Consider the following 25490-nt stretch of genomic DNA (forward strand, 5'->3'; position numbering starts at 1 on the left):
CTTATCGACTTTCTGGATCACATTTTGCCACCATTACAGCATGGAAACTAAATAACCGAAAAGCTTTAAAAGTCTGTGTCACTTAAACAAAGAGAAAATACTGAAATATTTCGCACTAGCATACATGTGTTTGCTACAATTAAACATCTTGAAATTCCTTTCAAAGTTACTAATGCATTTAGCACAAAAGAATTTATAAGTTGCCAAGATAACAAATTACGTGTTTTGCATTATATTATATTTATTCTCGTGTAAAATTTATAAAGAATCGAGGGAAAAAGTATTTCAAATGCCTAACTATATTCGTATGTTTTATGTAAAATAAAAAATTGATGATGAGTACTACTTCTAGTAACTTTATAAGAAACATAAATGGTGAAAACAGGATATTCATGAAACCTGTTATTGTTTGTTTTAAATTACTATTGTGTGTAATTTTGCTAATTTGAGCAAATATTACTGAAAATAAGTTAAATGTTATATCAAATCTTAATACCTTCGTGTGATTTATACGCCCTCTTTATTATAAACTTTAAGGTCATTCCCTCTTTCTTCAATAATGCAAGTTCTTTTGAGGCCTAAACATATTTTGGCTCAATTTAAATTACAGACGAAATTATACTCCAATAAAAGAGCAGAATGACAAGAAATGTAATAATATTAAGAACTTACAAACGGGTAAGTTTTATAAAATTATAATATGTTAACCTTATAAATTTCATTTTTTTATGGTAGGTTATTTCTATTTTCTGTGAATCATGTAATTTGTAAATTTCACTAGCTACACAAAAATTAATGTAGGTTTATAAATATAATTGATAACGGTAGAGCAAACCATTCCATATTAATTCACATTTGGCATGCTTGTGTTTCGAAATTCTGCTCAGTATATGATAATTTAGTTGTAAGAAGTTATACTATTAGTATTACTAGTAGTAGTATTACCTGTAGGAGGCGTCATAGACTCGTAAAATGCTGAAACTAAGTCATTATTAAGCCTAACATTAGAAAATACAGGGTGGGCAAAAAGTCTGGATAACCCTCTCTCAAATAAAGATAGTATACATGAAAGAAAGAACTTATTGCACATTAATATATTTACATATATTGACACAGACTAACGAAAGGTTTGATTAATAGTCCAAAATGTCTGTTGGCCTTCATTTTCATAACATGAGACGATGCGACATTCTTCTTAGCATATTACTAGTATTAATATTAGGGGTGACCGTAATGAAACTTTCAACAGTTCTTTGTTTCAAAACGTCAGTTGTTTCATATCGTTCCTTTGCCACAATCATTACTAAAAGTAAAATGCGAAAAACTAAATTGTTAACATGAGCTTTAAATATGGGGGTGCCCAAACTTTTTGCCCACCTTTAGAATAACTGACCATAGTTCTGATACACTAATGATATTGATATACTATATAGTGATAATGTTGATATGATTAACATATTGCTACTACTGGTACCAGTAGATTTACTAAACACTGAATAGGAATAGAATATTAGTTCTTTCTTAAAGGAGATAAAATATATATTTCCTGATGTTTATCATTGTTCTTCATAATAAAATTGGAAGTGGAAAAAAAAAAAAACCTGAAAAGGAACCAATGAAGAAATTCAGGTACTTTAGTATGGGACAGAAATATATATTTTCCTTTTCAATGTTTTTTTTCTTTTCTATTTTATGAAAAAATAATGAGAAACATCCTAAGAATAACAAAAAATGCTGTACATTTTAGAAAATGTACTATTTAAAGGAAGACTGCATGTTGTTCAGTGTTGGTGAAGAAAGTTGTTTGATGTTGATGCTTTCTTAAACCAGTAATTCAAGATCAGTGTTGCTTTTGCAAAGGATATTGAAACCTGTTAAGTTCATGTCATGTTTCTTCACTATGTTGTGTATAGAGGAAACACAGGAGTTACTCAACTTTTTTGTATTTTCATGAAAATTCCCATATGTTCATTGGCTCTAGCTAGTAGATGGCATTTGGTTTTGCCAGTGTAGGAGGCTTTACAGTTTCCACATATGTAAATATATACAAGCCAAGAACAGAGAAAAATTGGGAGAAGGTCTTTAGTAGGGAAAATATCTAGCATGCAGGATGTGGGTTTAAAAACTAATCAGAAATCAACTTGAGGGTAGTAACAATGAATAATGTTTAATTTGACTTTTTAAAGTGAAGCTTTGTTTACCAATGTATGGAAGACAAAAGTACATTATAATTTTGGGTGCAGTTGGTAGTCTGGGTAGATTAGCGAGTTTCTTAGAAAAGTATTAGTAATTTTTTGTAATAGATGTTGTGGGTAGCCATTATGTTTTAAGGTATCCTGTATGAGCTAAATTTCAGTGTGTAAATTAAAGTACGTAGAAAACAAGTTATAAGCTCTGTTTAATAAATATGTTACCAAATTTCTTAATTCTATATATTGATGTGCCAAACCTGCTAGTGTTACGGTTAATGAGGATGTCAAAAAATGTAAATTATTATTATTTTCAACCTTGAAAGTGAACTTAATGGCAGGATGTTGCGAGTTCATTTTTGCTATGAAAATTTAAGTAGGTGAATCCTGGACATTCAAATAAATGCACTGTTACCATCAAAATTCATATTATAAAAATATTTAACCTTATTTAGTGTAGTAGTAATAAGTAAAGATTTCTTCAGACAATGATTTTAAGCTGCCTGACCTAAAATATAAGGTAACAAAAATGCTCATCAAGGTCATCTTTTACCAGTGAAACATTAAAGTCAGTGTAGGCATGTATATACCTAATGAAAATGTAAAATAATTCAGTCTTACTGTACAAACCACATTTTCAAGCAAACAATTCCACAAGTAGTGGTGTGACTATTGACCTTTTCGAGACAGGTCACAGGTGAAAGGCCATTTGTTGATTTGAGTTCAAAATTTTATTGAACTACTATTTCATGAATTATGTCAGTAAGTTTGGTATCAAACTGTAGATTGTAATTCAGATTTTAGTACTATACATTTCTTAATTTAAAAGTAAATATTAAAAGACACAGATAAATATCGATTTTTGTGTGTCACGTGGTATGTTGAATGCAGCACTGGTTCAAATTAGATGGTCGTGATGCCAAAATACTAAGTCTGTAGTTTTGTATGAATTAGAAACTCAAATTACTGGTATTGAAAAGCTAGAATATAAAATAAGAACATCTTATCTTTTCTATTTGCTAAGATAATGCTCATGTAATAAATCAAATACAGTGGCACCCCACCCACCTCTTTCCACTTTTGGAAATGCTCCCTTATATACACTTACTTTTATGTATGACATGAATAAACAATCAGAAGCTCATAATGTCCCCCTAGTGGCTTTCTCAGCCATTTTAATGGACTTGGATGCTATTTCTTTCTTTTGAACCAATATTTCAAGGAGGTAAGGTGTGTCTGCTCTTGCCTCTGTCCAGGTTTCTGCTCTGACAACCATGATCAGATGTATTTCATCTAGACGTCACCAAATTCCATCTTCACGCATGGCTTTTGTCATCTTTCTCATCCTTCTGTTCCTCATCTGTCCCAATTTGTTACCTGGCTGTTTGATCAGAGTTTGTCCATGTCAACGGTTGTTAGTTATCGGGCTACTCTGTCAAATACATTCCATTTCTGTTGACTCCGTAAAGCTTTTGCCTCCCTGATTTTTTTTTGTTCCTTTTGTCTTGTTTTTTCTCTACATCCTTTTGTTCTTCCAGATTGGGATCCCAGTGGTGTCCTTTCTACCATGTCTGATTCTCCCTTTGAACTCACTGCTACGTTTTACTTGTACCATCTTTCCCTTAAGACCTATTTCCTTCTCCTCCTGGCATGTGGTTGTCATATTTACAATGTTTATGCCATTAATGTTTCCCATATCGTTTACCATTCCTCTTATATTATCTTTTAACCAGATCAGGCCTTCCTTCTTAAGATAGCTGCTGCCCATGAAGATTTGTTTCTCCTTTTCTCCCATTTTCTTACCGTCTATTTCCCACATGTACTCATGTTCGGATTTGGATCATTTTTCCGTCTTATGCATTCCCTGTGTTGATATGTGTATTGTACTGCCTCTTTTCATGGATCCCATTCCATGGAATCCCTCTGTCTCCTGGGGCCTATCTCCTGTTACCCTTACTGACTGGGTTCGTCAACACATATGGCTAGCATATTCTGACTTGTCCATTGAAGGTTGCTGGCTGCACCTTTCATCGTACCAACTCTGTTACTTAACTATGTCCTTAGCTGCTTGAATCCATCGACCTTCAGAGGAGATCTTTCAATAGGGTGTGTGGATGACTCCCAATACATTGTAGCACACTATCTGCACAATTTGGCTGTATCTTCCTCAATTGGGTATCAACTTCCTCCTGTGGTGATTCTTCACACGTCTGTTCGCCTTTAACTGGGGTAAGTTGACCTTTTATTTGGTATCTTTTTCAGTTGATATAGATCATATTTCAAGATCCCACCTAGTGGTGGATGTTGCCTGGTCAGGTATGCTGAATATTAGATGTTTGTACTAAATCTGTATATTTCTAAACCTCCACAGGAGAAATGGTGTGTTTCAGTAAGACCACAGGACACTAATTCTTACAATCTGGGTTTTCTGCTTTTTAAAACAGGGAATCACAGACACCCATTGCACAGTTTCCAGTATGTTATTCCTCCAGACTCACCAACACATATCCCCCCTTTTTTTTTCTTCTAGTGGATCACAGAAGTCCTTACCACTCTGGTTCCCAGTTATTGTAGTGGTGGATCACAAAGGTTTCCTCCTGAATGTGGTTGTACAATGAAGAAAATCAATCTTGTAAGTTATAAGTACCCACTCAGTAAGAAGAGGGCTGTTTTTGTTATAATTATTAAATAGACAATAACATACTATTCTGGATCCAAGGCTATTCCCCTGGAAGTTTTGACTGTTGATCATAATATACATGTTTATGCTAGGTGCTTCCACTGGATGTTTCTGCCCGGTTGGACCACACCTGACTTACCCAGTAGAATCCCAAGGCACTTCACCTGGGTGGACCCCCACTTGGACTAATTCTATATATTGAAAGTGCTTACCCCTGAGTTTTGCCTGGAGAGACTGCACTTGTTGATCTCTGTATCATATGCAAGGCACTTCTAATGGATGTTTTCTGCCTGGAAGAACTTCACTTGACATAATCTGACATATCCCAAGATGTTTTTTCCCAGTCAGACCTCACTTGTCCATACTATTATGTATCCAAGGTGCTTCCGCTGGATGTTTTTTGCCTGTGAAAACCACTCTTGGCCTATTCATATACAATTTACAGTCCATTTGCCCTAGCCACTTATTTCTATATCACATTATCTTGAACCATACTACGATTCACTATTCCTATATCACATACTATGACCTACTACATATATGGACGAATAATGCACTATCTGTTGACAACAGGCTGATCCCGTAGTATCAGACCAAATGTCATCTCACTACTTATTTATGATGCTTCCCCTGATGTGTTTTTTTTTTAAGATGAAGATCGATCACTTTGCAACCAGTATCCTTGACAAGACATCAATGGACTTGCTCCAGTGTGCCCCAGGACTCTTGGCACATATATCTTTGGGGCCATTGTCGATTATGTACTAGATGGTTCCTATGTCCACTCTATGCTGATTCACGTCATAGTCATACTGCACTGTTTCAAAGCAAAGTGCTGTAGATCTTTTTCTTGAGTATATGGTGTCTGCCTTATACATTTTGCCATGTATATACTATTGTTTCGTTACTGGGTGAAGAGCATACCTGTTCCAGAAGTAGTGCTATACCTCACAGGTGTGCCTTACTTTCTTCTTCTGGCACACCTGTTCTTTTCAGGTGGTTATTATTCACTTATTTGAATACTGTTGTGCCTTCACCAGACCCACCACCTTTTCATTGTGGGATTCTAGCTTTGAGTGAAAAGAGGTAGTAACATTTCGGAAATTAACATTTTCCTACACTATATAGATAACAGTTGTAAAAAAATCATAATCAAGTTGTCTTTAATTGCTTCATGTGCCAAAAAAACATAAATCCTAAGCTTCAAAACTATAAATCAATTAAAATCCTTAAGCTTGGTAAAATATTGAAGGGAGAGAGGGCTTAGCTGTATCTGCACTAAATATGGCAGTTTATATATTATCAATCCTAAATAACATAAATATTGTGCAGTGAAACCATAAAATGACATAATGTAAAAATAAAGGTTAAAATATATATTAATAAAAATGTATCTATGTGTATGTTAAATAAGCGTTATCAGTCTTGATTGATTGGAAAACTAGTATTTTTCTGTGTAGTTACCAACAAGTAGTTTTTAGACCACTTCTGAAGTCTCTTGGAAATGGTTCATAGAACCATTGACTATTTTCATATGTACATCACTATGCCAGTAACGATGTATAACTAGCAATGACTGCATTGTAACAGTTTTACATTTACTTAAATATATTATTTAGTATATCACATGTCATTATTTTTCAGTTGTATTTATTTTTTTATTGATATACTTTTATTATAAAGATTGTTTTGCATTGTTAACTTAATAAATGTATTTAGAACTAATGTAAATCTCATCAACTAGCCTAAATTCATGAGATGTTATTGGGATTACAGCCTAAAATATTGTTAACAGCAAGGGTATGCAAGAAATATAACTGCATTATAATCTTTATGTATAGGAACATAAGAAGGGTGTACTTAATTAATTGTACTGATTGCTAGGTTGATTTTTAGTCTTGTTGTAAGTACATAGCTTGCTCTGATTAGAAGTTAATATTAATAAAATTAAAATCTTGCACTATTACTTTCTAAAATAAACAAAAGTTTTAAAAATATTATCCATTGTGAAAATAAGTATTGTCTGCTGCAATATTGCATAATACTTTTTTTCATAAATGTAAACAAATATAGAGTGAATCACTTATTTTCATCTAAATTGCTTTGTGATGAAATAAAGGGAATTTCAGATAAAGTTTATATATCTTCGGTTTTATTTACAATGTCCCTATTACGTTTAAAGGAAGCTAATGTAATCAGTTTAAATATAAAAATATACAGTATTTTACTTAGAAAAATATAATTTTGATGTTTGTACTAAATAGTTCAGTATACATGACTAGAACTAGGCGATTAATTGCTATAATCAATTACCTTTGAACATCGATTAGTGTCACATGAAATAATCAATTATTGAAATTATGATTAAATCAATTAATGTCATGAAAATAATGAATTATTTCCACTATCCTGTATTCAAAATTGTAATTAAATTGATTAATTTTACAAAATTAATCAATCAAAATTAGGGTTTTTGATTATTCCACCTATCCAAGTAACTAAAATACTGCCATTCTATTTGTTTGTTGTTAAGTGCAAAGCTACACAATAGACTATCTGTGTTTTGTTCACTGTGGGTTTTTAAACAAGTTTTTTCATCGGGACAGGTGCAAATAATTGTTTTTGTTTAATCATCTCTTGAGAATAATTCATTAATTGAATGTAATTGATTAATGAGACTAACAATTAATCAGTTAGAAAATTCCAGTAATAGCACATACCTGTCGTATGTGACGCATAACCAAAACTACTTTCATATTCATTGGTAGCTCTTGTTTATGCAAAGTATTACTAACACCTGATGTATGATATTGATATTTGAAAAACTAGAAAAATATTTTTGCAGAGTCTCTTAAATTTATATAAAGTTGTTTTACAGAAAAAAAAGAAACAATATACATTATAAAGTTGTCAGAAATGATGACAAACAAATAAAAGTCTATAAGTTGCAAATATGAATAATACATAGGATATGATATTAAAGAAACAGTACCTAGAACTGCTGTCTAAAGCAGACATTTTGAGACAATGGTGAGTTTGGGGTAAGCCAAAGCTTGGTAACCAACAACAGAAATGGCCTAGATTAGCCACTGAAGATAGGACCTAGATTATCAGAAACTACTGTTTAATGGAGTTTTTCACCATACATTTGTGTTAAAAGTTTTCATCCTAAAAGAATCATTGCCTTCAAATGGATAGTGTCCAGAGTTGCAGCAATACATGGATTTCGGGCATGGCAGAGGAATATTCTTCTGAGTTGTAAGCTCTCAATGTTCGGTTAGCAGTCAAAAAGTTAATTCACATCTTTTGGCTTATTAAGGGTCATTATGGAAGAATGTAGAAACCTGTACAACAATAGTGTGTGGTTTTGTTGTGATTTGGTGACTTATCAAACTCTCTAAAGCTCATCTTTCCATTTATGTTATTATGATGTACTTTGGCAATATTACACTAGCAAAATTTGTATTTGCACATAAAAAAGTAACTGTTATAATATAACAGTGCCATTTGTTACACCTTTTGCTGGAATTGCCTCAAACCTTTAAAAAAGGAGCTAAAAGATTTAATTATGCAGTAGTTTAAGTTCGAAATTGGGTTTACATCACTGTGAAGGTTTATATGCTTGATTTAGCTGTACTTCTTATGCTTTTAGCTAATCAACAAAAATGCTTGCATTGAAAAAAGCATTTCAGTCAACTTTAATAATTTTACTGTACAGTGATGCAAATAGCTGGTTATCTTGACTGAGAAAGTTGATATGCTTTGTGAAGTTAGGCAGAAGAGTATTCAAGGGTTTTTTCTTGGTGCTTTCAAATTGTTTTCACTATTTCATATGTGCCATCACTAACTTGCATAATTAACCATATCTTACTCGTTTTATGAACTGATATCACGATAAATTATAAAAAGGAAATATAACTTCAGTATATGTGGTAATCTGTTCTTTACCTCAGGAGTTTCACCTATTTTAGAGTTGATTCAATATTTATTTTAGCTAGATAAATACTTTAACAACCCTAAGTAAGACCATTTCTTTCTTGAACTTGTTATATAAACCATGTTTAATAGTGTAAAACTTTTTAAAGCCAACAACCAGTGTACTATATGGCTATTAGAAATGAGCAGTGAGACCTTTATTATCCTACATTCATTAACTACATGTGGGCAGTAAAGCTGATGATTTAATGAATTACCTGTGAGCATCAAATACATGGATTAGTATCACAAAAACAAATTGATTAATCAGAATTAGGGTTTCTAGCTATTACTGTTTTCAATTTTTCTAACAATCAATTAATCACAGTTATGATTAAATCTATTGTCATGAAAATATCAACTACTGAAAGTTAATGTTTCCGGTTATTACTTTTTCAATTATTCCAACAATCTATTGAATCAGTTGTTACAAAAGTAATCAACTAATCAAAATTAAGGTTTCTGATTATTACTGATTTCAATTATTCAGACTATCCAAGTAATTAAAATATCACTATCATGTTTTTTTAGGTTAAACACAAAATTTCATAATGGGATATCAATGTTCTACCCAATCTTAGCCATATGATTTTTTATTTTTTAACTTCAGCTTTATATTAGGTGTGGGGAGGGAGCTCATGATTTAATGGTCTCAAATTCAATTCTCATTGCCACCAAACTTGCTCTTTCTCTCTCTTTGCTATGGCAAAGCTACTGAGGTTATCTGCCATTGTCACTGATTTTCAGCTGCTAACTAGAGGAATGGCAAATTACTGGTTTGATAAATACTATACTAATTGATTAGCAAATAACACTGATTGTCCAGCTCTGTTAGGCAATAGCTAAAATAATATAGCACATGCTACCTAATGTAGGTATAGTAACAAGGCTAAAAGTTAGAAAAAATCCTCAGGAGCATCTGGCTTCTATATTTTTGCAATTTGCTAGCCAATTAAACATTTAGGAGCCATCTAAAATATTCTTAGTTCTGTAATTCTAATCATTCAATAATTTTTTCCATTAATATCAACATAAATAAAGTTAATTTACTAATATGAAGTACTGACTAATGTAGAATGTTAAAAAATACAAAACATCCATCTTCAATGGAAGTTTAAAAGAATAAGATAAAAAATTTAAATTTCTTTTTTTGAGCCAACTGTATGTTTGAAACTGACGATTTTGAAGTTTTTTTAACTTTACTAATACACTGTTTTTGGAATTTGGCATTTGATTTGGTTGTTTATCTTCTCTGTCTACGTCATTTGATGATCTCTCTTTCAAGAAGTTATGAATTGATTTTGACATTGCCAATTACTTATTTGTCCTGAATTTCCTACCAAATAAGTCACATGTAACTTAATAATGAATGTTCCTTGTGCATTCCTCAAGGCAATATTTTTTATTTTATGAGACAAGTTTTTAATCAAAAATAAAGAAGATTGGAAGTTCTTATTGTGGATTCTGGCCCCAGTATCTGTATTTAGTGAATGTAATTGGTGGGCATTCTGAAACTCATATAAGAAAGAAAATCTAAAACAGAAAATTTTAAGTAGAGAGACATCACATGACATGTACTGAAGATTGAGAATTTATTTGAATATTTTCATTTTAAAATTAAGAAATCAAAACTTACATAACATTATAATTTGAATCATAAACTAAAGTTTTTATGCCAGATGTATTGAAACATTGATAATAAAGTTGTTTGATTAAATTTTGAATTCAACTCTGTAAAAGTTGCATGTACATAGGGTTAATATATGATTGTTGAGTCAAATTTTGGTCACTTCTGGCAGCCCACAGCTCACATATTTGATCCATGGGTAAGTAAATTTTCAGAGCCTAATTTGCACATCAAACATTCAAGATTACATGTATTTGTAGATGCAGTTCACACAATGAAGAATATGCAGTTAGTGAAGAGGATACTGTGACACTTAATCAGTAAACTTACAAAATTCACAAACTCAAGATGATCAAAACCTAAGAAATATTATTCATATTATGACTTAATTTGATGACATGTCTGGTTTTGTGAAGTATTTCAGTGTTGTGCATCATTTAGAGCTCAAGAACATTGATATCAAAATTATTGAGGAACACTTGAATTTATAAGTTATATTTTACCAACAGTAGTCATTAAAGTAAGGTGGGTGTACATTATGAATGAACTAACAGAGATTCACAAAAAAATTGTGGTTAAATTAGTATCTTTATTGCAACAGTACTTCTTTAAATACAGGACTTCTAGAGTAATACAAAATAATTCTAATCACAGACATTGAAATCTAAAAGTCCACTTGTCTTAGGCCTAACATTAGTTAAACCTTTATTAAGTACAGCCTATATTTGATAAAAAGAGCGACATTAACACTGTAACTTATGTAAGTTTTGCTTTAGTTAGGACTAAGCTTTACCATACTTTATACAAACAATAAATAAACTTATGTTTTTATTCTACAACCTAACGTTAGACCATTTTAAAAACTTTAATATGCCAATAATAGTTGTATAAAATGTCTACTAACGTATATTTACATCTGCCTTTTTTTTTACATCCGTTGAAGTTTGCACTCATGTGCATTTAGATAGTAAGTTGTGCATGCATTTTTAGGACAGACAAAAACTGAGTATTATTATAATAGATGTTTCTTAAACTCATTATTTTTTTATTATGAAAACAGTTTTATTTATTACAGTGTGATTAATATAACTGTGTTTTATATTGCAGTGAACCCTGGAGTAGTACTGATGACAAACTTTTGAATTTGTACTAAATGCACAACAGCCAGTCATGAGAGAAATAAATAAGAACTCGAAAGTTCTTGATCCATATGCAAACACAGTTCATTTTGAATCAGCTTCACATGTAGGGACACTTTTAGGGGGACTGAATTCTCTCAGGAGCAAAGGTTTACTTTTAGATATTACACTGATTGCTGATGGACAGTCTTTCAAAGCTCATCGTGTTGTTCTGGCATCTTGCAGTGATTATTTTCGTGCTATGTTTACAGATGCTATGAAGGAAAGTAAGCTGAGTGAAATCAGTCTAAATGGAGTTTCAGCAGAAGGTATGAAGTATGTTTTAGACTATGTATATACTTCTCGGTTGGCACTCAGTCTTGCCAACATTCAGGATGTTCTTTCTGCAGCTAGCCATCTACAACTCCTAGCAGTTGTAGAAGCTTGCTCCTCTTATCTTCAGAAACAATTAGATATAGAAAATTGTGTAGATGTTGCCACTATTGCAGAAACCTACTCTTTACGTCAGCTAAAAAAGAGAGTGTACAGGTTTATGTGTGGCAACCTGCTTCATTTCTGTCAAACACCTGAGTTCCAACAATTGTCTCCAAGTCAGTTACAGCACCTTCTAGAGTGTGACTTCCCAGTAGACTGTACAGAGAGTGAAGTTTTGAGAACAGTGGTCAGGTGGATAGAGTACTACCCCCAAGAAAGAATAAAACATGCTTTTCAACTTTTGAGAAACATACATTTTACAGAAATTCCTTCTGCTGACCTAATTGAAGTTGCAGAGTCGCCTGTCATGCAGTGTCTTGTGTCAGGAAATCCACTGTTGGGTCGAGTATTGCAATTCTCCATCAGTTTGACTCGACCCAGAGAAGATATGAATGGAGCTTCTCTTATTAACTCAAGAGGAATGGAATTGGCACTAGTTAAAGTTGGTGGCTTTGGAATGTCTGGTGTGACAAATGAGATAACATATTTTTTACCAAGTATAGGGAAGTGGCGATATCTTACTTCTATCCCTCATGTAGAACAATGTAATTTTGGAACAGCTGTCTTAAGTAATGAGCTTTTTGTTGTTGGTGGATGTTTCAATCAAAGCCTTCAAGAAAATGTGCACCCGTTTGGCTTTCGCTACAATCCATTAACAAACCAATGGGCAACCATGGCACCAATGCAAAGAGAACGGTGTAGGTTTTCCTTGAGTGTCGTCAGAGGACACTTGTATGCTGTAGGAGGAGCTGGAGAAACAGGTGATGGTGATCTGTTTGATGAAAGTGCCCCATGTGAAAAGTATGATCCTATAGCAGACACCTGGAATCCAATATCAGTTTTGCCAGGTGGGAGGACTCAACATGCTGGAGCATCCTGGAAGTCGTATCTCTACATATCTGGTGGCCTTGACCAAGACTTAGTCCTCAACTCTCTAGTGAGATACAATACAGAGACTGACCAGTGGGAAACTAAGGCACCAATGTTGACACCTCGAGCTGATCATTCCATGGTTTGTTACTGGGACAAGTTGTATGTTTGTGGGGGCTGGTATGAAGATGATACAACTGGAACTCGAGTATTGGTGGACAGCATTGACTGTTATGACATCCACAAGGATCGTTGGATTGTTGTCTCTCGCGTCCCAACCCCTCGTTACCATGCAGGCATTGTTGTTATTGGTCAGTGGTTGTACATTGTGGGAGGTTTCCATAGTGACACCACCTTTGATCGAGCTAGTGGTGTAGTTGAGTGTTTTAACTTGGAAACTGAACTGTGGACTGTTGACCAGCATTATCCTCAAGACATCTGGGAGCACACTTGCTGCACCATGTTTATCCCACGATGTCGAGATGATTTGGAGGTTATACCTGATAAAACGTTACAATAAGGTTGTGAAACAGATAACTGGTGGCTGCCTTTCTCAATATTACTTTGCACTGAAATTGTATTTAATGTACATTGTATATAAAATATAACCTAAAGTGTATTGCTTCCACTGTTTTAACCATGCATATCGTAACCACCACCACCTACCCCCTACTTTATGTCCACTGAATCAGTTTTACAAGGAGTAGGGGCTTCTGTCCTGATTGTTTGATTAAAGTAAAAGTGTATATATATATATATATATGATTGAACTGATCACTGCCTATTATACTATGTAAATGTGCACAGTATATATCAAAGTTATGAGCATAAGAGTTAATCTTCACAATGTTTGTTTTAATTGTAGATTTTTGGAGCAAAAAAGGTATATGTTACTCACAATAGCATGTAGGTATCTAATGGTTTGTATACAATGATAGTGAGCAACAGCAGATATATTTTGCATATTGCACAACTTGACTATCAAATGTAGATCCAGAGAAGAAAGTTTGATTCTCTTAAGCAAATAAAGTTTTATCCATCAGTGAGTTTTTCAGTTGTGGGGTAAAGTAGGTTTGTTACTGTATATAGTTAGTGAGGTTTAACTGGTGTGATAGGTGTCTTGATCCATCCAGAAGTACCAAAATGGAGAATTCTACTTGAACTGCCTCTTCTTCTTCTTTTTTTTTTTTGTTGCATTACTTAAATTTATTTATTTTTATAGGATTAATCAATCTGGGCCAAATTACTGCATTAGAAAACACTTAGTCAAAATATGCTTTTAGCTGATAAAAATGTGTTTTGTAAGTTGTTTTCTTGATTCTAGTTCCAGTTTCTGTACGTGTAAATACAAAAAAGGGTGACTAAAAGCTATAGTTGTATATATGTAAATATATGTAAACATGACAACTTGAATACATACTGTTTGTATAGTTTCTTTTGTTTGTTTTTTTTGTTGGTTTTTTTCAAAGTGGATGGTCATCTATGCCTGTGTTAGAATACACAACAGTAAATGATTTTATATTGTTTCTTTGTTTATAGCTGCGTATCTTCTACTGTATATGTACTTGTACTTAACAATTTACTTGAATGCTCACCTGAGAACTTAGTTTTCTATTTACATAAATGTTACATAGTGCAGTATTAGAGGAATATTGAATCATTTAGAGAACATTGAAATATTACTATACAATAAAAAAGACTAGAGTAAATATAAAAAGATAATTGGTGCTAAAAAGTTTGTAAGATGTAAAGCTCACTTAAAGGTGAATAAAATAAACAGACTGTAAAAATCAGTACTTTTGTACTACCAGTGTACAGTGAGTAAAGAAAGCAATATATGTAAAAATCACTTTTTGTTTCTTCAGAAACTGATGGAAGTGTTAGAGAAACATTTCCAATGGTTAATAATATGTTAAATGGGTACAGAATCTGGTTTCTAGTTAGCAAACATAGTTTTATTGTTTGTTATCCTACGAGAAAGTGTACATAATTAACTAATGAACCTGTATACTACTGACACACAGTTTTAAATTTTTCATTATTATATTTAAGACTAAGTATTTCAAGATATATAAATGTATTCCAATGTGTTTACTAATATGTATAAAATTTTATTATGATATTCTAATGCCTTCTATACATGAATATGCAAAAATGAAATTTAGGTCTTGTTAATGGTTGAAAAACATGAAATTAGTTTTCGAACAGCTCCATTTTGGATATGTAATTTTTTTTTTTTTAACCCATTGACTGTTGATTCACCGTATCGGATATGGTCCACCTCCATCAATTGAATGCGAGTGTGCTAAATACAGTGTACAGCTCGCAAGAATTCCTTGCATTTATATCAGCCACAGTCAAAGGGTTAACAACACAATTTAGACAAGTACCTTGCAGAAGTTAATGATTTCTTAAAAGTTGATTTCAAGTTGAATTGTACTAAAATGCTATAACATGTCAGTTTACTCAAGCAAGAATTGTAATAATTGTATTAATTTTACTCAAAAAAATTTTAAGCCAGAGGTCTGAATGCTGGAATTATAGCATATGACAGAAAAAATACAAAATTGGTTCTGGAATAAACTTTTGAATTTTATAAAAATCATTATACATGTGTATATTTAGAAGTTATTGAGTCTTTTTGAAAGGCATGTTGAAGAGTAAGTATTTGTCATGTAAATACTTACATGCAATTAGTCTTCCACATGTAGAAAATTAAGAATTGTAAGGAAAGGTGCTTGCATTATATAAATGTAGCAGAATGTCCATATGAACTGTGAATAAGGTTAATATTAGTTAAAACAAAAAAATTGTCATTAAAGGTAACAAATTGCAAGAAGTACTAAGCTGGTAGTTTATTAAAGTATTGTTAATATATGACATCAGATATGAAATTTCACATTATATGATACCCAACAAAAGATATATAAAATTAAATATAATAAGTAAAAAAGTTTGCTATGTGTATATGTTTGTGTGTGTGGAATTTTAATATATTTTAATCTTATTTCATATTGTTGTTTCTGTTTTCATTTTATATTGGTTAATTTTTTTATTTAAAAAAGTTACTGGCTGTGTTTTGTTATTTGCCATTACCAGTCAGTTTTTTTAAGTTTATATATATATATATATTGTTTTCTTTTTTGATTAAATTATCATAGTATAAGTGAGCAGTGATCTGTGTCTCTATTAGTGCCTTTTCTAAAAACCATGCACTTGCAAAATGTTTTATTGAATAAAAGTGATAAGTAACAGGATAAAATTTTATATTCAGTTGAATCAAGAATTATTGTGGATAGTTATTTTATAGGTATATGTTTTAACTCTGTAATGTGGAGTGTGATTTTCAAAATATAATCATTATGCAGCCTTCAAAAGGCCTTTGCTTTATCTAGGTCATAAGACAACTTTACAAGTTATATGTTTTTTATTTTGAAACATAAGTTAATAAACCATTGAATTAAAGTTGCATTATCAGCCAAATAACCCTTGCTATGACAGACTAAGCCAAAACTTAAAAGTTTTTATTGAGTTGGCAAGTTGTGTAGAAACAAATGTTCATTTACCTACAAGTAGACAAAGATTAACTCTTTTTCACTTGTGTTTACTGGAACATAGAATTATATCACGACATAGACTGGCCTAATAACAATAAGCATTTGCTAAACACAAATCACAATATTCTTTTTAACTAAGTGACAACTAACCCTCTTCTTACATAGAAACAACAACAACTTTATTTTTATTAGGTGTTCGAGTAGAATTTTACCATTGTTTAGCAAAATGACCCTGAAAAGTCTCTTGCCTTAATCCACATGTCCCCATGAAAAGAAATTACACGTGAAAATGTTCCTGTGCTGTTCCAGTGTATAACTACTTGCCATTTTTCACATAGCATTTCTTGCACAAAAGACCTGACTAGTACTACATATTGCAGGAATATGCACTGCATATTAATTCCAACATCATAACCAAGCAGATATACCTAAACTGTTCTTTTTTTTATTTCTTATATTTAAAATGATTATTTCTACCAACTAATATGTTTTCTAAATTTTTAAAAAGTTTATCAATATATTTTTAAAATTTAAAACACAAAGTAGATTATATATAGGCTTATGTTATTCACAGTTGATGGTTTTTCTTGCACTGACAGGGCACTTTATTAGGCCCACCCCACCTAATGTCTTATTGGACCACCTTTCACCATGCTCATATCCTTGACCAGTATGAAACAGATTCACAATGGGATAATATTATTCTCTCTGCACTTGGTCCACAGTTATTAGAAGAGTATTACAGTAGCAAACTTAATGTTCAATTTTAATTTTAAAAATTCTACTTAAATTTGAGACTTGATTTTTATGCTAGTCAAGGAAGATAAGTGAAATCCTTCCAATTCTCTTCAAATAAATTTCAGTCTTTATGAGAATAATTAATTTTTGCAATATCATTTTGTATATCAAGGTGGAGATGCAGCAATGTAGGGTGAACATTACTGGCAACAGTGTTCATACATTATAAGTGTTGTTTGCTTTTTTAAAGGAATCAAAGAACCTAATTCTTGCCATAATAATATTTTCTACACAATTATACCACCTGTAATAGCTTGCATTGTTGAAACCTCACAACTGGGGTCAAGTGTCTGATGATGTTCTTCATATTTTCTTTACCATCAGCACAGAAAGAGGTAAAATGTGATTCATCACACCACATCACACACTTCCTGTCATTTTTGCCCTTGCTTTGCAATATAAGCACTTTGAAGGTTGAATCATAACTATTGAAGGAATCAGTCCATTGTGGAAAATTGACACCTATTACATTTTAAAATCTTGTGTAATTCTATTAACTTTTGATCAATCATCAGGCAGCCATAAATTTCTTTGTGGCAAACATTTTTCTTACTTGAACAGCCAGTCAAAGAAATGGTGTTCCTGCTAGATTAGCACTGGCTACATGTTCTTTGTAAGTTTGACAAATACTCTCTCTCTCCTCTCTTATCTTTCAGACTACATATCTGTATTTATAGAGCTTATACAATCACCAGAAATATCACTGGATCAGTTTGTTCTTAATATGAAAATAAAAGAGGGAGAGTTTATAAATATTTTGAAGGCCCTAATAAAGTTGCCTTTCAGTGTAGCTTGCCAGGGGATTATCACTCTTTAAAAAAAACTGGTAGTTTGTGTGACATTAATCACAAAAGGTCTGATATTAATTGTTTTTAAATAGTTTGTATATTGCATTCCCAGCCAACCTGATTAGCTCTGATATTGAGCCAAAGGCTTCTTGGGCAGTAGCATGTGGTGCATGAGATATTATCATTGTACCTTCTTATTGGAAGCATGTAGTATAGGGCCATTAATGAAAGATTATTATCAGTATTCTTGTGATGTCACACAAATTACGAATCAGTAGATCATGCTTCACCAGATTAAGGCATTATATAACATGATAACTATGAATTCCAGATTTAGTGGTGTGAATCCATAATCTAGATGTTAAAAGTAAAATACTCAGTTATAAGTATAAAATAAAATGGTAAGTAAAACCCAACAGCACACCTAGTTTATAAACAAAAATGTTGCACTGAATAATACATGATAAAACTAAAGAAGACTATAATAAAATGACAGCACGAATCTGTCACAATTTTAATTCTGTTTAGAGTTCGATAACTATCACACATCTGTTCGTAATAGACATTTTTCTTACCATCAGAAGGTACAAACGCATCACAAAATGATGTGGTAAAAGTTTCAAATTGTTCATTGTTCAAACATCAAGTTTTTTACTTTGATGATTATATTAGCCAAGGAATACAACTGAAATCAGTAGAATTCACATCAAAATAATTTCAGACTAGTGTACATGATTGAAACTTTGCTCATGGTAATGAAACAAAAACGTGCGAGTACGTTTGGTTAAGAATTAGACTACATGTTTGAATGTTAAGTTTGCTTTACTAGTAGGTATTAATAAAAAGATAATAGAAAATATGATAGTCAGATAAAATGTTCATATTATTTACATATGTAGTTATTGCCCTTTGGTACAAATCAGTTTCAAAATAATAATTTCATGTACTTTAAAATATTTCCTGCTGCCATCTATGTTTTTAAATGTAAACTGTTGAACACAATGATTTTTCGACTGTGAAGTAATAAATCATTCACATGTATCATTTTCAGAGCTTTTCAAATAATATGCAACGTGATGAAACTTTGTTGAATGGACGTCAACTGCCTGTTGTAGAAACCCAAGTGTAGAGGACGACGTTTCGAAAGTCTTCTGCCTAAACAATATCTCAAAGAATAAGCAACGTATTTTCTATCACCGGTTAATGAGGGAAAGTACTTACTGTTTTTTCATTTGTGGGACTTGGTTTCGAATTTATAACTATCATAGTTTATTTGACTACGGTGGAATCTCGTTAAAATGCGATAGTCGGGGTCCACGAAATGCGATTGCATTAAATGTGGGGTCACGTTATTTCGGGTTATCCAAAAATGGTCATTTTCCATGTTTCTTGCATTGTAATTCGATACATGAGATGCAATCTTATTCATTTGAGATACCCAAATTATCGCCCAGTTCTTGTTACACATTCCTTCATTTTAAGAACAAGAAAACATAAGCTACGGTATTCCAAAATTATCACATTATTGAGTTTATTAATTACACTGTTGACATACAGTACAACATATATTGTTTTGTATAGACGAGCACGTGGTGCGTGAAAATATAATGCTGAACATTGTTAACATTTCATAGGCCTAAACTTTAAAGAATAGAAATCAAGCTCATAAAACTTGCAGCGATAAAAAACAACGCAAAATTACATAAAAAACTAATAACACGTGAAGTGTCTCAAAAATCTATTGTTTATTTTTTCAAAAAAATCATCTAATGTTGATTGTCTCATTCCAGCTGACTTTTGGCTACGAGCAAAATCTGTAGTATGCTTCTTAGCTGTAAGACGCGTATACTGTCAACATCTTAGCTTCCAAGCCATGGAAGACGAGCTTAGAGGTGTTCTTTTGCTTCAGTGACCTTTGGAGGTTGAGCTGGCAAGTCGTCTTTGTCGTCGTCTTCGGTAAAATCTGGCTCTGGTGCTGTTTCTTGTTGCGTAGCCACGTTATGAACAATCTCTTCATCAGACACGTGCTCACAGGTTGAGCAATCGTCATCTGCAGACAGCCAGTCGATGATGTTACAGCGGATATACATGTACTGATCCAAAACTCTTTCAGCCAGACGTGAGTCCTCTTCCGTGAACCTTTCAAAACCAAACTCCTCCTCCTCGGGAAGGTAGTACACTGAAAAGCCGAACCAAGATGCAGTGTGGAGAGATGGAATCACTTTGAGTGGTTAGTGTGCGATGTGGCAGTACAACCTCGTTTTATTACAGTTGTAGATTTGTTCGCAGTGTATTCACCCTCCTTCAATAGCGCTTTCAACTCCCTTGGGTAAGAATCGGCAGCGGTAAAATCTGCTGAGCGAATTTCTCCAGATACAAGAACTTGGCTGATGGCGTGCCACTTTTTGAACCTTTCCGACCAGCCATTGCGGCTTTGAATTGAGAGCTTTCTCCATTGATGTTAGGACCAAATTTATCACCCTAAGCTTTAAGAATCGTGCCAGGAATGAGAAATCCTTCCTTTCTGAACAAACCACTAGTAAAAAGCAGAATCCAGGGTTTCTTCAGCGGCCACTTTTAACTTCTTACATTGAAGACCAGATGTTTCTACTAAAACACAGGGTAGGGCGCAATGTTTTTCTTCTTTTTTTACAAACTCCTAGGGTGGATTCACTAATTCCAAGGTCACGAGCAACTTGAATTTGCTGTTTGCCATTTTTGATTTAGTCCAAAGCATACAGTTTATCTTTGACAGTAAATTACTTGCGTTTACATAAGGATTTATTCATTATGTACAATAAAATGTTAATTAAATCGTGAAAACCAAAGGCTATGCACAGATTTAAGAAAACACTTCTTAAAATGCGAGAAGACAAATAGGCTGTGTTAAAATGCTTTTCTGTTCAGCTCTTATGTACTGGAATGCCCTTTAGAAAGCAGCATACTTTGATCATGTGACTAAAAAGATTTCTCTCAAAAACAAATGGGAGAAAGACGATTCTTTTAAAGAAAAATCGTTCAATAACACTATAAAATCTTAATTGAAAACTGTCAAAACTCGCGAATCTAGTGATAAAAAATTGAGAGTCAAACATTGACTGCATGATATCCAAATTCGCATGTATTGGAGCGCATTTTAATGGAGTTCTGCTGTATCATTACATATAAAACAATAATAATTTACGATTTTGTAATTGCTCATGATTTGTAAGATAACATAAATTAGTGTTTTATTCACAAACAAGCCATATAAAGGTGGAGAACTGAAATTTTTTATATATTTTTTATCTTTTAAATACAAATCATGACCTATGCGAGATTAAGGTGAAAGAAGTATTGTGCAATCGCAAATAAATATGTCAAAAATGAATCAAATTTAAATCTTCCAAGGTTTTTGTGGAAGCATTAGAAGCCATAAGATATGAACGACTCTCATTTTTATGCTAGCAGCTTTTAAGAATGGATACTACATGGTTGAATACATTATATTAAAACTTTTGAATATGCAAATAAATCATATGACAACCACAGTCATTATAAAGCCGCGTTGGAACAGCATTTTTTGGAACTACATTTTGACATTGTAATTTCGTAGGTATGTGATGCCACTGAAAAATGATGGTTTTTGGAAAGGGTATTTAACAATCCTTTCAGACGCAAAATATTCAAAGACATAAAAATATATACTAAGATTGAAGATTTAGATTTTTCAAAGATGGTGATATCCCTTGTAGTTAACGGTATTGGAAAACAAAGGAATATGAATGAACTTTTGGCACCAGGACCTTTCAGAAAGAAGCCTGTAAGAAGCTGCAACCCAGTCATGGTAAGCAAAGTGCAGCATTTTATAGCATTTGAGTAACCATGAGAAGAGACCTGGTATGGCCAAGTGGTTAGGGTGCTCAACACATAATCTGAGGGTCGTACCAAACATGCTCGCCCTTTCAGCCTTGGGGACATTATAATGTATCAGTCAATCCCACTATTCGTTAGTAAAAGAGTAGCCCAAGAGTTGATGGTGGGTGGTGATGACTAGCTGCCTTCCCTCTAGTCTTTCACTGCTAAATTGGGGATGGCTAGCACAGATAGCCTTCGTGTAGCTTTGTACGAAATTCAAACAAACCAAACTGTATCCATGAGCATTAAGGTCAGTGGCAAAAGCCGTCTACATGACTCTGCCAACAGTATGCAATATAATCATGTTGTGGAGTTAGTCCCAAAGTTTATTTTGTTACATTTTTTGACAATTAAAAGAATGAGTCTTTAAAACTTACATTTTAATAATTTTATTGAAATCAATTTCACTGGAGTGGAACATTTACTATGTGAAAGTTCATTCGCTATAAAACAACGACAATATATCAGTAATATCAAAAAACGAATTAAATTTTTCAAAAAAGTAAAAAATGAAGGTTTCTATGTCCTTATGCCATTGCATTTAACTACATCATTGTTTATTCCAGTAAGTCTTACGTAGCATCTTATTGATAGCCTTCTGCTATTCCAAGTAGGTTAAATTTACTGCAATAACTATATTTAGAGTAAATGTAGCATTGTCAAAAAAAAGTTAGCAAAATTTATATTTATGTCAAAGCTATCTGTTGCTATCCCTAAGTTTCAATTACTGATCAAAGAGAAGGCATCCAGTCAGCAGCAGCCTACCAACCGTGCAAAGGGATTGACTGTCACTCTTATAACACACTCCCAGCTTAAAACAGACAATGTTTTGTGAATTCGAATCTGGCTCTCTAGCATCAGAATCCAAAGGTTTACCACAGGGCCAACCCGCATACAAGGTATTAAGATATGACCTTCCCTTTCAACATTCATGGTGACTATATGTGATTATATGAAACCTGTATAGACGTTCTTGCAGAATGTATTTAACTATAAATTATCAATTTCTCAAATACCGCAACAACAGTAATTTGTCGGCAATTACTTCAGTATTGTATATTTTCCCATTATAAATTAGTTCGTTTGTGGTATTCTGAGGTGCACTGATTTTTCTTCAAAGTAATTGAGTAAGATCTGCAGATAATGGGAGGTTCGAAGTTAAATTTTATGGATGGTTAAACTGTGTTATCTAGCTTTGACTGAGTTGTGAAAATACTGGATACAATGTATTAATGTGAAAACAATCAAATTTACGAATGTGAATGAAGGATGCCACCATTACCGGAGACTGTGAAAATCGGTTCCATATGTAGAAAATATAGCATCGAAAAATGAGGGAGGTTGTACTTTTAAGATATCACTTGACCTAACACGGAAAAAGATTGAGATTGCAGTCTACATTTACATAGTATAACTTTCTTTTAAGGAATATTTCTCACCAGAAGGCACAGGTGACACCGTAGGTGAATGACCCAGCTCAATAGGAATCTAAGCTGAAAGGAATTTTTTGCTACTTTCTTGACTATTTCTGAGATAATAATATATGTACACTTACAAAAAAGAATTTTTGTATATTTTTTAGAATTAAATAAGGAGGTAGAAAACACGTACACAGTACACATCTTTGACATATCTTAAAATTTCCAGCACCTCTCCATCTTTAATACACTCATCAAAAATTAAGATTAACATACAATAATTTTCCCTTTTATTTCCTTCATTAACATAGGATGAATATTACCTGACCTCGACATTTTATCTCTCTTTAAGTTTCCAATCCTGATTTTTATCAGCTCCAGCTGGCATTCTAACTTCATTTATGGATAAGCTTCCAAAGTGAGATCTGTTTGTGAAATTCACCTTGTATGGCCTGATGGACAGAGTGATTAACGCGAAAGCTGCGAGTCGCAGGATGGAAACTTTGCACCGTTTCAGCCGTGGGGAACGTTATAATGTGATGGTCAAGTCCACTATTCGTTAGTAAAAGAGTTAGTTGTAGGCTGGTTCTGGCTATTGCTTTCCTTCCAGTCAGCACTTCAAAATTAGGGACAGCGGTAGATAATCTTAGTAACTTTGCCATAAACAAAATAAACAATCCACCCTACAACTTTTCTAGTAAAATTGATAAAAGCTTTTGATGTTCAGTCATTTTGTAATTGTCAACCAAACCTTTCCATAATAATTTTTGATAGCCCAATTTCCATTCTAACACTGTTTTTCCTTTTAATATAGTGAAAAAAATATTGACTGTTAGTGTTTACACTTTCGGCAAACTGTTTTTCTTATGCTCATATCAATTTCACAATACCATTTTTAATCAGTTCTCTAATACTTTTATAATTCTCTACACCTTTCATTTCCTTTGTAAGCCATTTTAGGCTTAAATTTGACTTACTCATTTATAATTTGGATATACTTTCTTTATATTTACAGTTATTTGTCTTTAAAGAATTCTTTCTTCTAAACATGTTCTCATTCCACACCAAGTTTCAATTTTTACCTGAAACGAACTTCACTTATTTTTTCAGCGCGAGATAGCTGACTCCATAACGTAAAACAATATAAAAATCATTTATTTTGCCGCAGTAAGCGTTAGTATTTACCGCCTTCTAAAGAGGGACTTGCAAATGAATCCCATTCAGCGCATTGGTGGTATGTTGAGTATGTCTTAGAGTCTAATAAGAAATTCGCAGTTCAGAATCTCAAAAAGGTAATCACTTTGCATGTAACCTTTTAACCTAAATTCATGTGAACCTTAGAGTAAAATGGACATTTGATGTTGGATGTAGGGATGTCACGAACGCCATTGTTAAAGCAATATAAAAGTCATCTAGATTTTCTTCTCTACAGGTCATCAGAAGCTAGATATGAAAAGCTTCCTATCATAGTCGTTCTATCTCCAGTGTCTTTGCCGTTTTTTAATTATCCCAAAACTGATATTTTCATATTTTCGTTCATCATCATCTTTCTTCAACAGGCCTAGCGCCTATCTAGTTTTAGCAGTAAGTGTAATTTTATCATCATTTGATATAGCAAAACAGTCTTCGCGATCTTTGACTACCTATTTTATTAACATTCTAAGCAAAATTTATAAAGCTTTAGAATACACTCTATTACCTAGTAACTCTCGTACGCTATCTATAAAAAGTAGACAAACAAGTATAAGGAAACAATTTATTGCTAAATGAAAAAAGATATGTAGTCTACCGAACTTGAAAAAAGGAACCAAAGAAAATAGGGATGGAAGTGGACGTATCACTTGACCGGCTAATGGTCACACAGCAGATTAAGCTGTCTCGACATTACATGGAGAATAAAATCCTTATATTACAGGCTCCCTCACTGGTAAAACAAATAGAACCACAATTTCAATTCGTAAAATGTTATTCTATTGTAAAATAGCCATAAAAATAGTACTTTAAAGTTAACTAAAGGAAAAGTATAATCATGAAATCTGGGTTTCTTTTCAAACACCAAGCTTTCGATAGATAAAGTG

At 32.8% G+C, this 25490-nt stretch overlaps 1 protein-coding gene across 2 annotated transcripts; it reads left to right on the forward strand.

The window, feature by feature from the left end:
* The first annotated feature begins 560 nt into the window (after positions 1 to 560).
* LOC106464320 (kelch-like protein 26) lies at positions 561 to 15562 on the forward strand. Of its 2 annotated transcripts, none has more exons than XM_013924451.2 (2): positions 561 to 678; positions 11579 to 15562. In XM_013924451.2, exon 2 carries the CDS (start codon positions 11642 to 11644, stop codon positions 13472 to 13474), a length of 1833 nt encoding a protein of 610 aa, XP_013779905.1. In that variant the 5' UTR covers positions 561 to 678; positions 11579 to 11641; the 3' UTR covers positions 13475 to 15562. The 2 variants fall into 2 exon arrangements, with proteins under 2 accessions (XP_013779905.1, XP_022247728.1); XM_022392020.1 differs by lacking the exon at positions 561 to 678 and adding an exon at positions 4752 to 4821.
* The last annotated feature ends 9928 nt before the right edge of the window (positions 15563 to 25490 follow it).

This window comes from Limulus polyphemus, unplaced genomic scaffold, assembly GCF_000517525.1.
Source record: "Limulus polyphemus unplaced genomic scaffold, Limulus_polyphemus-2.1.2 Scaffold1620, whole genome shotgun sequence".
Classification (NCBI taxonomy): domain Eukaryota; kingdom Metazoa; phylum Arthropoda; class Merostomata; order Xiphosura; family Limulidae; genus Limulus; species Limulus polyphemus.